Source organism: Rhinolophus hipposideros, assembly GCF_964194185.1.
Source record: "Rhinolophus hipposideros genome assembly, chromosome: 6".
NCBI lineage: Eukaryota > Metazoa > Chordata > Mammalia > Chiroptera > Rhinolophidae > Rhinolophus > Rhinolophus hipposideros.
The window spans coordinates 93,230,805-93,244,389 of record NC_138052.1 but is presented as its reverse complement, the minus strand read 5'-3'; the positions used below and the strand labels follow the sequence as shown (position 1 = coordinate 93,244,389).

The following is a 13,585-nucleotide window of genomic DNA, read 5'->3' as shown; positions in this document are numbered from 1 at the left end:
ATATATATAATTTCAGTGTTCTTCTTCCTGCAGTTCCTTTTCCTTCCAGGGTTTGTTTTCCTTCAGCCTGAAGAACTTTCTTTTTATTCATATAGTGAAAGATTGCTAATAATGATTTCTCTCTGCATTTGTTTGAGAAATCCTTGATTTGCCTTAATTTTGAAAAAGTGTTTTCCCTAGGTATAAGATCCTAAGCACTTTTACAATGTCTTCTGGTTTCCCTAGTTTCTGTTCAAAAGTCTTAGTGTTACCCTTTTAAGGCAGCATCTTTTTCTTCTGGCTTATTTTATGTTCGCTTTTTCAAATTATAATTAATTTTTACTAGTGTAACTATATTAGGCCTATGTGACATTTTCTTTCATTTTTAATGTGCTTGGGTTTCACTAAACCTTTGAATCTGTGAGTTGATATCTTTCATCTGTTTTGGAAAATTCTTAGCCATCATCTTTTTAAATATTTTTCTTATTATCTCTTCAAATATTCTTCTTCCTTTCCTTCTGGGAGTATCAGGATCATGCATATTCAGATTTTGGACTTCATCCAACATGTTTATTCTTGTTTTTGTTTTTCCAAGAAGCTTTTTAGATAGGTTGAAAAGTACTGATCAGCTTTCTGATTCACTAATTCTTTTTTATGCTGTCTTTTTCAATCTTTTGTTAAACCCATCAGTGAGTTTTTAATTTCAGATATTGTGTTTTCCAGTTTTAGACAGTTGTTTGATTTTTATTATAGATTCCAGTTCTCTATTTAAATTCCTTACATTCTTACTCACTTTGTCCATCTTTGCTTATATTTTCTATAAAAGGCCAGATAGTAAATATTTTGGACTTTGTAGACTATAGCGTCTCTGTTGTATCTATTCAACTCTGACACTTTGGCACGAAAGCAGGCCCAGGCAGTACATAAACAGGTAAGTATGTGTATTCCAATAAAACTTTATGGACAGTGAAATTTATATTTCATTTAATCTCACATGCTACAAAATATTAATCTTAATTTTTTTTCAGTTATTTAATAATGCAAAAATCATTTATAGTTCACAAGCTGTATAAAAATAAGCAGGAGGCTAGATTTTGCCCTTTATAGAAAATGTTTGCCAATCAACATCTGATTTATAATAATGGTTCTGAAATTCTGTGTTGTCAGTGTACTCCTGGTGGGGTGGGGTTGGGGTTTGTTCCTGAGACCTTTAATGTTTAATCCATAAGGTCAAAACTAGTAATAATTGCCAAGGTTTTTCCTTTTTCATTTTGTTGATATTTGCACTCATAGTGTAAAAGCTGTGCTGGGTAAAGCTGGCACCTTAATAATAAAGCAACCATACTGCACTGTATGAAGCAGTCATTATATTTTTAGTGTCATGTGCTCCTAGTAAAAACAATTCCATTTTTACATAAGGATGCCCTTGTTAAACAAAATTACTGACATTATTGTCTTTACTAATAAATACATGTCTTTTTAATAATCTTTGTGACAAAATAGGGGCCATTTTTCCACATACTTTAGTTAAGTCAAATAACATTCTGTCATAGGGTGAGACTAGAAACAGAGGTGAGTATACAGCTGTCTTTTATCAAGCCTGATGTTAAAATGATTTGCAACAAAAAATAGTGCTTCTCATCATCAATTTTTTTATTTTAGAAACTGGGTGTTTTTCACAAAATTTTTATTTGACTAATGAATTATTCAGTCAATATTTAAATTATTTTCTTTCAATTCCAAACATTTAATACAACTCAGTAGATATAAATTGTATAAACAAAAGTATTTTGGATCTCCTCGATAATTTTTAAGATTATAAAATGGCCCTAAAATCTGCTGTCACCATGTACCAAAATTAATTCCAAATGGATCAAAGACTTAAGCATAAGACCTGACACAATAAACTGCATAGAAGAAAACATAGGTACTAAACTTATGGACCTTGGGTTCAAAGAGCATTTTATGAATTTGACTCCAAAGTCAAGGAAGTAAAAGCTAAAATAAATGAAAGGGACTATATGAAACTTAAAAGCTTCTGCACAGCAAAAGAAACCATCAACAAAATAAAGAGGCAACCAACTGAATGGGAGAAGATTTTTGCAAACAGTGCCTCCGATAAGGGGCTAATATCCAAAATATACAAGGAACTCATGCAACTCAACAACAAAAAAAACAAACAACTCAATTGAAAAATGGACAGAGGACCTGAAGAGACATTTCTCCAAAGAGGATATACAAATGGCAAATAGACATATGAAAAAATGCTCAACATCACTAATCATCAGAGAAATGCAAATAAAAACCACAATGAGATATCACCTCACCCCAATCAGAATGGCTATCATCAAGAAGACAAATAATAACAAGTGTTGGAGAGGCTGTGGAGAAAAAGGAACTCTCATACACTGTTGGTGGGAATGCAGACTGGTGCAGCCGCTGTGGGAAGGCAGTGTGGAGGTTCCTCAAGAAATTACGAATAGAATTACCATATGACCCAGCAATCCCTCTCCTGGGTATCTACCCAAAAAATCTGAAAACATTTATCTATAAAGACACTTATGCTCCAATGTTCATTGCAGCTTTGTTTACGGTGGCCAAGACATGGAAACAACCAAAATGTCCTTCGATAGATGAAAGGATAAAGAAGTTGTGGTATATATGCACAATGGAATACTATTCGGCGTTAAGGAAAGATGATATAGGAGCATTTGTGACAACATGGATGGATCTTGAGAGTATAATACTAAGCAAAATAAGTCAGACAGAAAAAGCAGAGAACCATATGATTTCACTGATACGTGGTGTATAAACCAAAAACAAGAAAAGAACAAGACAAACAAATGAGAAACAAAAATTCATACACACAGACAACAGTTTAGTGCAGGGGTGTCCAAACTTTTTTCAACAATTTTACCAAGGGCCATATGTGGTAAAATGGACAAACAGGCCACTCACTCGAGGTGAAGTACGTATTGCCTCACCTGGTTTATTTAAGTAAACCAAATATATTTTTGGAATTTGCTGTGGACCAATTAACAATGGAGTGCGGACCGCAGTTGGCCCGTGGGCCGCAGTTTTGTCACCCCTGGTTTAGTGGTAACCAGAGGGTAAGGGGGGCAGGGGGTGGGAGATGAGGGTAAGGGGGATCAAATATATGGTGATGGAAGGAGAACTGACTCTGGGTGGTGAACACACAGTGGGGTTTATAGATGATGTCATACAGAATTGTACACCTGAAATCTATGTAATTTTACTAATGTTGTCACCCCAATAAATTTAAATAAATAAATAAAGTGGTCCTAAAACTAAAATTGACTGATCTAGGAGCTGATTTCTCTTTATATAGCTGAGGATAAATTATGGCTTTGGCTTTTGATGTCATTTTCAGTTTGGCATAAGATCTTTTAAGAAATATCAGCGGCATTGATTAAGATTTTGATCATGCCAAAATGTTCCATGTCCTTAGAATTGCCAGCCTTAGTATTTATAACTGGTGGCATGTGTCAGTTCTTTTTATTTGGTTGTGCTATTAGGACATACTTTATATGAACTATTTCATCCTTAAAAATGAATCTAGAAGAGACGAAGGATTTTTTTGTTTTCACTAGATACTCTCCCCTCATTTAGTTTTTCCTTTACATTGTTTCAACACAAAAATGATAAGCCTGCTCTAATTGAAACTGATTATTTAGATTGAAATTTTAAAGATGGTATCTCTTTGAATTTGACTTTCTTGCAATATATTTTTAGATGAACATTTAAGTATGGTAAAGGTAGGAAGGAAGTGATAATTATGCAATTCATTAGCCACAGTCTTAATAACAGAGAAAATAAACCATCTCTAAGGATCACCTGTGTCCCTTTGTAAGGTTTATGCCATCCAGGAAGACACTAAAACTTAATTGAAATAAAAAATTTAGGTTTTCATACGAATTCCACATTCATTGACAGTTTCCAAACATACATCATTTCTACTTATTTCAGTGTACACAAAGAATAACCTGAAAAGGTATAAGAAGAGAAAGGGCTTGAAAGTAACATCAGGTATAAATTTTGGCTAGCATTAATTGAATTAATCATATTTATAAGTTAGAAGATATCCATGAAAAATTGAAACACATTTGGAGATTTTATTTTTGAGTATCCCGTTCAGCTTCTGGACAGCTTACTTCTAGCTTCCGTCCCTGTGGTGATGGAGTCTTAGCGTTTTTCAATTGTTTGGACAATGGAATTGAGCCTTAAAAGTAGTTCCCTAAAGCAGTGTAATAGCATTTGCAAATGAAATGAAAGGAGGTGAAAAGCCTATCTTTTGCTGTTTTTAGAAATACTTCCTTGTTTTTATTATCTTTCATTGGATGCATTGTCTTGTTTGTCTTTATTTCCTTCCTCTTTCACTGTTACTTGGATTCAATTTATTCTGATGCAGGTATTTAGACTAGTTTTATGAGTATTATTTTTTGTTTTGGTCATTAAAAACCAATCAGGTTGTCGTATTTCAATAGATAAAAATTAAAAGACAAAAGATAAATAATTGAGATCACATTAAGGCAGATTAAATCCAACTAATTTAATTCTGTCTAGAATTATTAGCATTCTGTTTTTTAAAATTTTTTTTATAGTTTTATGGATTTTAAAATGTTTTCAGTTACTGCTGACAGACAATATTATATTAGTTTCAGGTGTACAGCATAGTGATTAGACATTCATATATCTTATGAGTAATCATCCCCATAAATCTACTATGTATAGATCTAGCTTACCCCTGGTATAGACCTAACCTTTAATTGGGATCCAAAGGAGATAAGCAGTCAGCTACCATGTAGAGTCACACCTTATACCTAGTAATAATTTTCTTAAATGTTTAAAAATAATGATTTTTTTCCCCTCCTGTGCAGGTTCTAAGGCCCAGCAGCTTCTGCAAGGACTGCAAGCAAGTGATGAAAGTCAGCAACTCCAAGCAGTTATTGAAATGTGTCAGCTATTGGTCATGGGAAATGAGGAGACACTGGGAGGGTTTCCTGTTAAGAGTGTCGTTCCAGCTTTGGTAAGATAGAGTTTTACCCTGGTTTTTAACCTCTGTTGTCCTCTGAATGCTGCCCATATTTTTACTGAAAGCATGATATTGTCACGATGATTTTTCAACATGATAGAACTAAGAGACAGTAGAGTGTGGCCTAGTGCTTTTATTTCATGCTTATTGATAGATATTGTGACTGCTGATGATGAATTAGTAAGTTACTCCACCAATGATACTTACATTACTGGTTTTGAATTTTAAATGGTTGGCCACTTCAGGTAATTATCTTGACTTACAATGCCAAAATTTATATGCTTTCTCTTTTAACCTTGTGATAAAGGGGGCAATAATACGAGGCTCAGTTATGGGTTGTCTTTGTGGTCCATAAAGTTTTCATGTTGATAATTATGTGCTTGGCAGAGAAGTCAAGCCGGAGCACCACATGGATCCTTCCAGTTTAAAAGGTTTTTAAGCAAAAACAAAAGAAAAAAACAAAACAATACCCACAATAGGAAAACAATTTAAAAAATCTTTTAATGATTTTTCAACACTGTTGTGAGTTGATACTTAGAATTTATTAACATCTTAATTGCTTAAGCATTTAAGCAATTAACGACAGGAAGAGAAATTGCCATTACCAAAAGTCGTAGGCCCTTGAGCATAATATGTCTTTTATTTTTTAAATTTTATTGGGGGAATTTTGGGGAACAGTGTGTTTCTCCAGGGCCCATCAGCTCCAAGTCATTGTCCTTCAGTCTAGTTGTGGGCGCATTGCAGCTCCAAGTCCAGTTGCCGTTTTCAATCTTTAGTTGCAGGGGGCGCAGCCCACCATCCTATGCGGGCATTGAACCGGCAACCTTGAGAGCTCATGCTCTAACCAACTGAGCCATCCGGCCACACCTCCAGAAGCTCAGCGGCAGCTCGTTGTCTTCAATCCAGTTGTGGAGGGCGCAGCTCACTGGCCTATGTGGGAATCATACTGGCAACCCTATTCAGAGCTTGCGCTCTAACCAACCGAGCCATCCGGCTGCCCCTAATATGTCTTTTAAATAGTGGGTTTTGGTAATTTTCTTAGTCCAAGATTAAAGAAATTGGCTATAATATAATATTTAAGTCTGAATGAAATACTAACAAGACTAACAGAAACATGAATACATTCACAGCATATTTTACCTTGGAAGTTAAAAATAAATACGTACATCTTTGTTTACATATCCAATAAAGTTGACAAAATTGAAATTATGGTTGGTATATCAGATTGTCTCATTTGATCACCTCAAACTATGGAGAGAGCTGAATTAAGACTAAATACAAGATGACACAATCTTTATTCTGCCTTTTCTTAGTTGTTGGATGGCTGGGCTCTGGCACCAGGTGATAAAAATTAAATAAGTTTTTTCACCCGTTGCCATTCAGACCTTCAAATAATGAAAGCTGGCTCTTAAATCGTATCAGTTCCGCTCTAATAAAACCTTGCATGTGATGTCAGAATGTTTCATGAAAGTAGTATTAGCCTTTGTACTTTTACATTTGACCTATGCTAATATTCATGCTCAAATTGATAGATTTCTTCAATAGTTGGCTTCTGTTACCCAAACTAAAATTTATTTTGTTGTTCATTAAAAATATATATAGCAACAAAGAACTAAGTTTACCTTAACACTATATACTGTTAAAATGCAGTTTCTTTTAGTTAAATAAAGAAGCTTTTAAATCTAGGCAGAAATAATTGACACATAATCCAGTTTGCTGTTGATTAGATTTAAGTGCTTACTAGACCTGCATGAGTCAGCTAGTGCTATTCATAATGACTAATTAAGTCATTATGAATAGCACTATGTGAAAAAAGATTTATCTTTTATCACAGTTGAATATTGTGAATGCCAAGGGTGCCAAAAAATGTATATGAGTGGACACTTTTGTCAGCGTTATTCAAGCAATAGTTCGCCATAATCAGAAGTGTCTGGACGCTGATGGTAACCACTTTGAGCACCTCTGGTAATTGCAGAAGTCAAACGTGACTTGTATTCATCTTTTTGTTGTTGGTATATATTGAGTATTACAATTTCAATACAGTTTTCCTTGGTTAAAATGTGTAGACATTGTTCTGGCATCCTGTGTATATCTGTCCATACATTTGTGTAAATGTAGTCATTTTTGGTGAAAGGGAATCTGTTTACAGCAATCCTTCCCAAACATGGTCTTAAAGGCTCATTCCTCCTTAAGAATTGGAGATTTTGTTCCTTTTTCTGTTAACATGACAACCCCTTTCAATTTAGAGCAGCTGTTTTAAGTGACTGGTTGATTGTACGTGATTTGGGACTGTGCTATTCAACTCTGAAATGGGGTGTGTATGTATTTTAACAAACATTTATCAGGACCTCTGGTATATACAAAGAGGGTGCCAAAAATGTATACACATTTTAAGAAAGGAAAAAACTATTAAAATTGTAATAATATATACCGACAACAAAAGATACAAGTCAATATGTATACTTTTTTTTTTTTGGTATACTGTATACCCCGGTATACTGTACCCAGCATAATTCAGAGCTGGGAAAACACTCGTATTAAATGATTATTGTATTAGAATGTCTGATGTCTGTTTTTGTGGTTACACATTTAGTTGAAGAGTACTTTATATCTTAAATTCAGTGCATTTAAAACTTTTCCATTGAACTAGAAGACAGTGAATGACAGATAGTCTGCTTCCCCAAGTGGGAGGAAGTTTCTTTGGTAGCTTTGGCTGCTTTAGGAGATGGCATGTATACATATCCCTTGCAGTTTTGCATTCACTTCTTTGAAAAACTTAGTTGAAATCTGCTTAAGGTCTTTTCCACAAGAGAAACTAAAATAAAATCAGATATTTAGACGCATTCATGTGTTTGTAGAATAATTATGTTAATTTGGGTTTTAATTAGTACATAATTGGTTTCTTTTAATTGTCAGTATTATGTTTAAATCCTATATTGCTGTTTATTTTACAGCTGAGTTAAATGGTCCTGAGCTCAACTTTTATAGAAGCTTATTCACAAGAATTTAAGCTATGGTCTTGAATGTGAACTGACAGTTGTTAAATTAACTGTTAAATTAACAACTGTCAGTTCATTGCTGCTCTGTTCCTTTATGTATTATTTATTTACCTCAGTGACGGGTTAATTGTTAATGAACTTCTGAAGGAGGGGTGGGGTAGAGGTACCAGAAGTTGTAAGCAACAGGAAGGTTTTGTTTTTGAACTGGATCATGACGTGCCATCCTACTCATAATCATTTCTTGTGTATACATACTAGTTTTTAACTTGATAATATTTTTGTATGGTAAAAGTCTTGAATAATACTTTCTGTTTCAGGTGAAGTAGAGATAGCAATACTTCTTCTATGACTTTTCTCTAAGAATATAGAAACCTTCTAATACTTTGTTGTAATCTTTTTTTAACAGATAACATTACTGCAGATGGAGCATAATTTCGATATTGTAAGTATGTCCTGTATTTAAAAACACTCCAAATTTATATTTTGAGTTTTTATTGAGTAAAAATGCCTTCCTGTTTTCTAGATGAACCATGCTTGTAGAGCCTTAACATACATGATGGAAGCACTTCCTCGATCATCTGCTGTTGTAGTAGATGCAATTCCTGTCTTTTTAGAAAAGGTAATCCTACTTTTGCCCAACTTGGTCAAAAGCAGGGGTTGGAGAATAACACAGAGAACTCCTGACTTTTGAATTCCAAAGTAGTACATCAAATTGTAAGGCCACCTTAAAAAGATAGTTTTTAGCATTCATTACCTAATTAAAATATATTTTCGGCCCAAGGTGCCAAAAATATTTCAGAGCTGTAGTTTAAAGTTGATGCTAGTAAAGCATTTATTAAATCCACCCAGTATTATAATTTTTAATACTGGCAATTACCACATTATATCAAATCTTTCAGAGAACTTAAAGCAGTGGATTGAAACTAATTTTACTATTTCTAGAAAGCATAATTTCATTATTTCTAGAAATCATCTCTGACGTTATTTAAGCCCTCATTTTACAGCTGAGAAGTCTGAAACAAAGATCAAAGTCATAAAGTGAGTCAGTAGAGATAGGAAATTTTTAAAAATACTATGTCGTAGGTTGTGTTTTTGGACCTTTTCCTTATTAACGCACAATAAAATTTTCATTATCTGATAACCTTGGAATATGGCATAAAGTTTAAAACCCGATTTTTAAAATGTTATATAAATATAAAACAACCCATTTATTTTAAATATGAAAAGTGAAAATTATGTAATTGGATTTAGTTTATTCTCTATATAAAACATTTTTCAGTATCTTATTAAAGTAGTTGGAAGCTATATTAGATGTACGTTATAGCTTAATCTCATAAATCACTGGTTTCCTATGATGGGTTTCATGTTAGAGGCGGTATAGATTGATGGAAATTAGAGAAAATACTGTGGTTATTCATGTAGGAGATAAGCGACTAGAAAAGAACTTGAATGATAACCTTAAGTTACCTATTTATATGTTCCCAGCTGCAAGTTATTCAGTGTATTGATGTGGCGGAGCAGGCCTTGACCGCCCTGGAGATGTTATCACGTAGACACAGTAAAGCCATCCTACAGGCGGTAAGTGTTGTTACCGAAGGACTATATTTCATTTAATGTTGGATTTTAGATCCACATTTGCACCACCTCCTATATTGCAATCTCTGTAAGGTACACATGATTTTTCCAAAGTGATGTGCTAGACTTTTTCAATTGCTGATAAAGGGTATTTCTTCACTTTAACGGTTTTCTATATTTTAGGGTGGTTTGGCAGACTGCTTGCTCTATCTCGAATTCTTCAGCATAAATGCCCAAAGAAACGCACTAGCAATTGCAGCCAATTGCTGCCAGAGCATCACGCCAGATGAATTTCATTTTGTGGCAGATTCCCTCCCATTGCTTACCCAAAGGCTAACCCACCAGGTAAACTATGACCCTATTTTATGTGTCAGAAAATGTTTTCATTACATTTTTACAATGCCAGTTTTAGTTAGGGTCTTAACTCTTTCAACTGGATGCATACATTGGAAATGTTCTGATCCATGTTATTTTCCCAGGTTACCTAGTCGTGTACCATATTAGGTTTATAAAATAAAATGGATTTACCCAAATGAACAGTGCTTTGTGTGTTTGATCTCTTCAACTATTTTGACTTTAAGGAAGGGATGAATTTGTTACTTAAGCAAACATTGACTGTTTACTATGTCATGTGATCGGAGTTTCCTTTTGGAAAGATCACCCTTTCTTGAAAGGCATTGAGTTAGACAAGACTAGGAGGACATGGGTTAAGATCAGAAGGGAGACTAAACTGTGTCACAAATAGAAATGAAACAGGAAACGTAGACTGCAGCACCTGGAGTTTGAGGCAAGCAGGAGCATTATTTAGGAGGTGGCATCCATGCACCTAGTGATGAGAAGCAGGACTTTGAGAGGCTGGGCTGGAGGACAGATTGTGAGGTGAGCCTCAAGGTTGTAGAGAAATTGAATTTTCTTTAATGTAAACTGATGTTTTAAAGTGCTATTGTTAAAGAGATTTTTAAAAAAGAAATCTGGCTTTTAAATCACCTTTACAAAGTGTGCTTAAAATCTTGAGACCATTAGTTACATAAAATATGTTAGAGGTTTGCATTAAGATAGATAAAATAGTGATTAATGAATGAATCACTGGAGTGTTTTGCTTCTAAGGTGATCAGGACAGAAGTAGCTCCATTCATGTATTTATTTTTAAACATTTATTAAGCTGAGATAATATTTTTTGGGTCTAGCAATATGTTCTCTAGTTAGCTGTTGATTTCAGTGTCTGTCTTATTTTGGAAATAAGGTGTGAGAACCAGAGAAGTTAACTAGTTGGCTATTGTTACTGTAGCGCTCTTTCTAGACTTAAGTAGTGACAACGAAGATGTAGGGCTTTTATAATACCAGAATTATTCTCATTTTTACACAAGCAAGTCTAGTTTTCACATCTGAAGCCCATTTATCAATTAAGAAACAACAAGGCCTATCAAAACTTGTTAAGCCATTAAATTGTTCTTTTTGTTCTTAACGTGGATTATTAAAAATATTTTCTCAGTGAGTCCACTCTAATAGTATTTTCAGAATGTTTTCATAGTGAATATAGCAAATCTATACCTAGTTTTTTGCATTATCCATAAACCTCACACACATGTTTAACTATTTTCAGTATTTTAGTTTTTGCATGATTTAAACCTTTCTACTGAGACTGCTTTGTAGGATGGTAGGATGTTTTCCTTTATAATAATTATTTAGGTTACTAAAATTAGTACAAAAGTTGTTCTCCTTTTCTGTATACTTGCTTTTATCTGTTGGGGCCTTAATGGAGGAGTGAGGTTCTATCAGTATGATTCTCTTGGCTTTGAAATAATGATATTATTGATTAGACTCATTGCATTTTCAAAGTTCACATCTAATTCAGCCAGTTTTGAATAATTTTGGGTTAGGAAGAAGATAAGGTGGTGATAGAACAGTGAAAATGTTTTTATTAATAAATCTTATTTTCCTTTATTATTAAAAAATAGGACAAAAAGTCAGTAGAAAGCACTTGCCTTTGTTTTGCACGTCTAGTGGACAACTTCCAGCACGAGGAGGTGAGCATTTAGTCTTTGGTGGTAGTTTCATGAAGTTGTTACATTTGCTGAATCATGATGTAACAGTTTCTTTTTTTTTCTTGTATTTGTGAAGAATTTACTCCAGCAGGTTGCCTCCAAAGATCTGCTTACAAATGTTCAACAGCTGTTGGTAGTGACTCCACCAATTTTAAGTTCTGGGATGTTTATAATGGTGGTACGCATGTTTTCTCTGATGTGTTCCAACTGTCCAACTTTAGCCGTTCAACTTATGAAGCAAAGTAAGTGCTTTTTTATTATCCTACTTTAAGCATGTAGGAAAAGTGGCTTAACAAAAAACTCCTTTAATAAGTCAACATAAGTCAAGCAAATAGCAGAGATTGCTAATATCATCGGCATTAAATAATGAAGAAAAATATTAATGTGTAATTTGTGTTGGGAATGATACCTACATACAATTTTTAAAGTATGTATAATATATTAAAATTTTACCCTTGGTGGTTTTAGGGCTGAAGACCCAAGATAATTGCTTTCTATATAGTATCAATTATGTAATGTTAGATTTTCTAGCACTTCCTGATTCCAGAATGCTTTCCTCCCTCAAAAAGTTGGAATCTTTTTATACAGATGAATGTCTCTGATCTTTGCTACTTTTTTTAGTATATCTGAGCCCTTCCCAGCCTTAACCCATTGTGCAGGAAATAGTTTTATTGCACTACTATTACAATTGACTATTACTTTCTTAAACCTTAAATTTCACAAATGAATGTGTGAAGACAGTAGGCTTCAGGGAATAATATGGTTATGGCTAGTAGAGTGTTGATCACTTTTGTATGGAAAACCTATAGTTGTGGGTAATTTCACATTCATAATTCTAATCTGAGGATATTACCTTGGGAGTCAGTGATGATATTCACTGACAAAATAGCCCTTGGTCCCACTGCCTCAGTACAATACTAAGTAGTATAACTTGTTAAATTATCAGATATTATTAATTTATTAAGTAGTATATAATTTAAACTACTTCTTGGGGGGAGCTCAGTTTTATTTTTAGTTGCTTTACTTGTACATTAGCACATTTTCACAGAATTTTGTAGAATGGTAGTGTTCCTGGGGTGATTTCATTGATAAGATTCCTCTTAAAGCATTGAATCATTCCCAAACTTGGTATTCCAGGGACTCTTGCTTGTGCCATGAACAGAGTGCTCTCTGTCCAGATAAGTTTGGGAAAATTGAACTTTTTTTGTGTGGGCAGTAATAATGCATTCTGCTCATTAAAATCCCTAGGAGTCCACCATTTCCTAAAGTTGAAGTATAGACTATCGTGTTACTCTTTATCTTTTGTTACTTTATCTTTCGTTACTTTTGCCACAGCGTTTCCCTAAATACTGGCTTGGACAATTGCAGCCTAACTTGTTTAACATTTTGGGTTTTTTTCCTTTTACTATGATGAATATTTTCACCTCTTCTGCATACTCCAGGAAGTTTACCACACATTCATAATATCGAGGCGCTAATCTTATATTTTCTTTTTCCTACTACAATAATACAAAGGAAACATGAACCTCTTCTGGTTCTTCCCATTTTGTTGTCATCCTCTGATCTTTTAAAAAATATTTAATAAATACTTATAATGTACCAATACCATGTATGCACAATTTTTTTTGAAAGTTGGCAGAACTACTTTTTCAAGAAATTTTTAAAAATTGTAATTACTATTTGTGAAATTTCAGTGGGGCAGAGACTTAACTCTCTATACCTCTGTCCAAATCAGTGGTGAATACCTTCCTTGACAACAGACTTGATTGATTACTGGCAAAAGCTTTCAATGAAATGTTCATATTTTGCCATATGTGTAGCATGTATACAAACACACACACCATCGCCAAAAGAGAGCCAGCCGTGTCTTGACATTGTAGCAGTTAGAGTGACTAATTAGACTTGTGGAGGCTGAGAGCTTCCTCCACTCACAC

The 13,585-nt window shown here is 34.0% G+C and overlaps 1 protein-coding gene across 37 annotated transcripts in view; it reads left to right on the top strand.

Annotated features, from left to right (window-relative positions):
• TRIP12 (thyroid hormone receptor interactor 12) overlaps nucleotides 1-13,585 on the top strand; it is a 137,037-nt gene that overhangs the window by 85,328 nt on the left and 38,124 nt on the right. For all 37 annotated transcript variants that reach the window (XM_081051222.1, XM_081051217.1, XM_081051250.1 and 34 more), the window contains 7 exons: nucleotides 4,878-5,026; nucleotides 8,438-8,473; nucleotides 8,555-8,650; nucleotides 9,517-9,609; nucleotides 9,790-9,951; nucleotides 11,565-11,633; nucleotides 11,728-11,893. In XM_081051222.1, coding sequence (XP_080907348.1) covers nucleotides 4,878-5,026; nucleotides 8,438-8,473; nucleotides 8,555-8,650; nucleotides 9,517-9,609; nucleotides 9,790-9,951; nucleotides 11,565-11,633; nucleotides 11,728-11,893 — 771 coding nt within the window. The remainder of the gene's footprint in view (nucleotides 1-4,877; nucleotides 5,027-8,437; nucleotides 8,474-8,554; nucleotides 8,651-9,516; nucleotides 9,610-9,789; nucleotides 9,952-11,564; nucleotides 11,634-11,727; nucleotides 11,894-13,585) is intronic.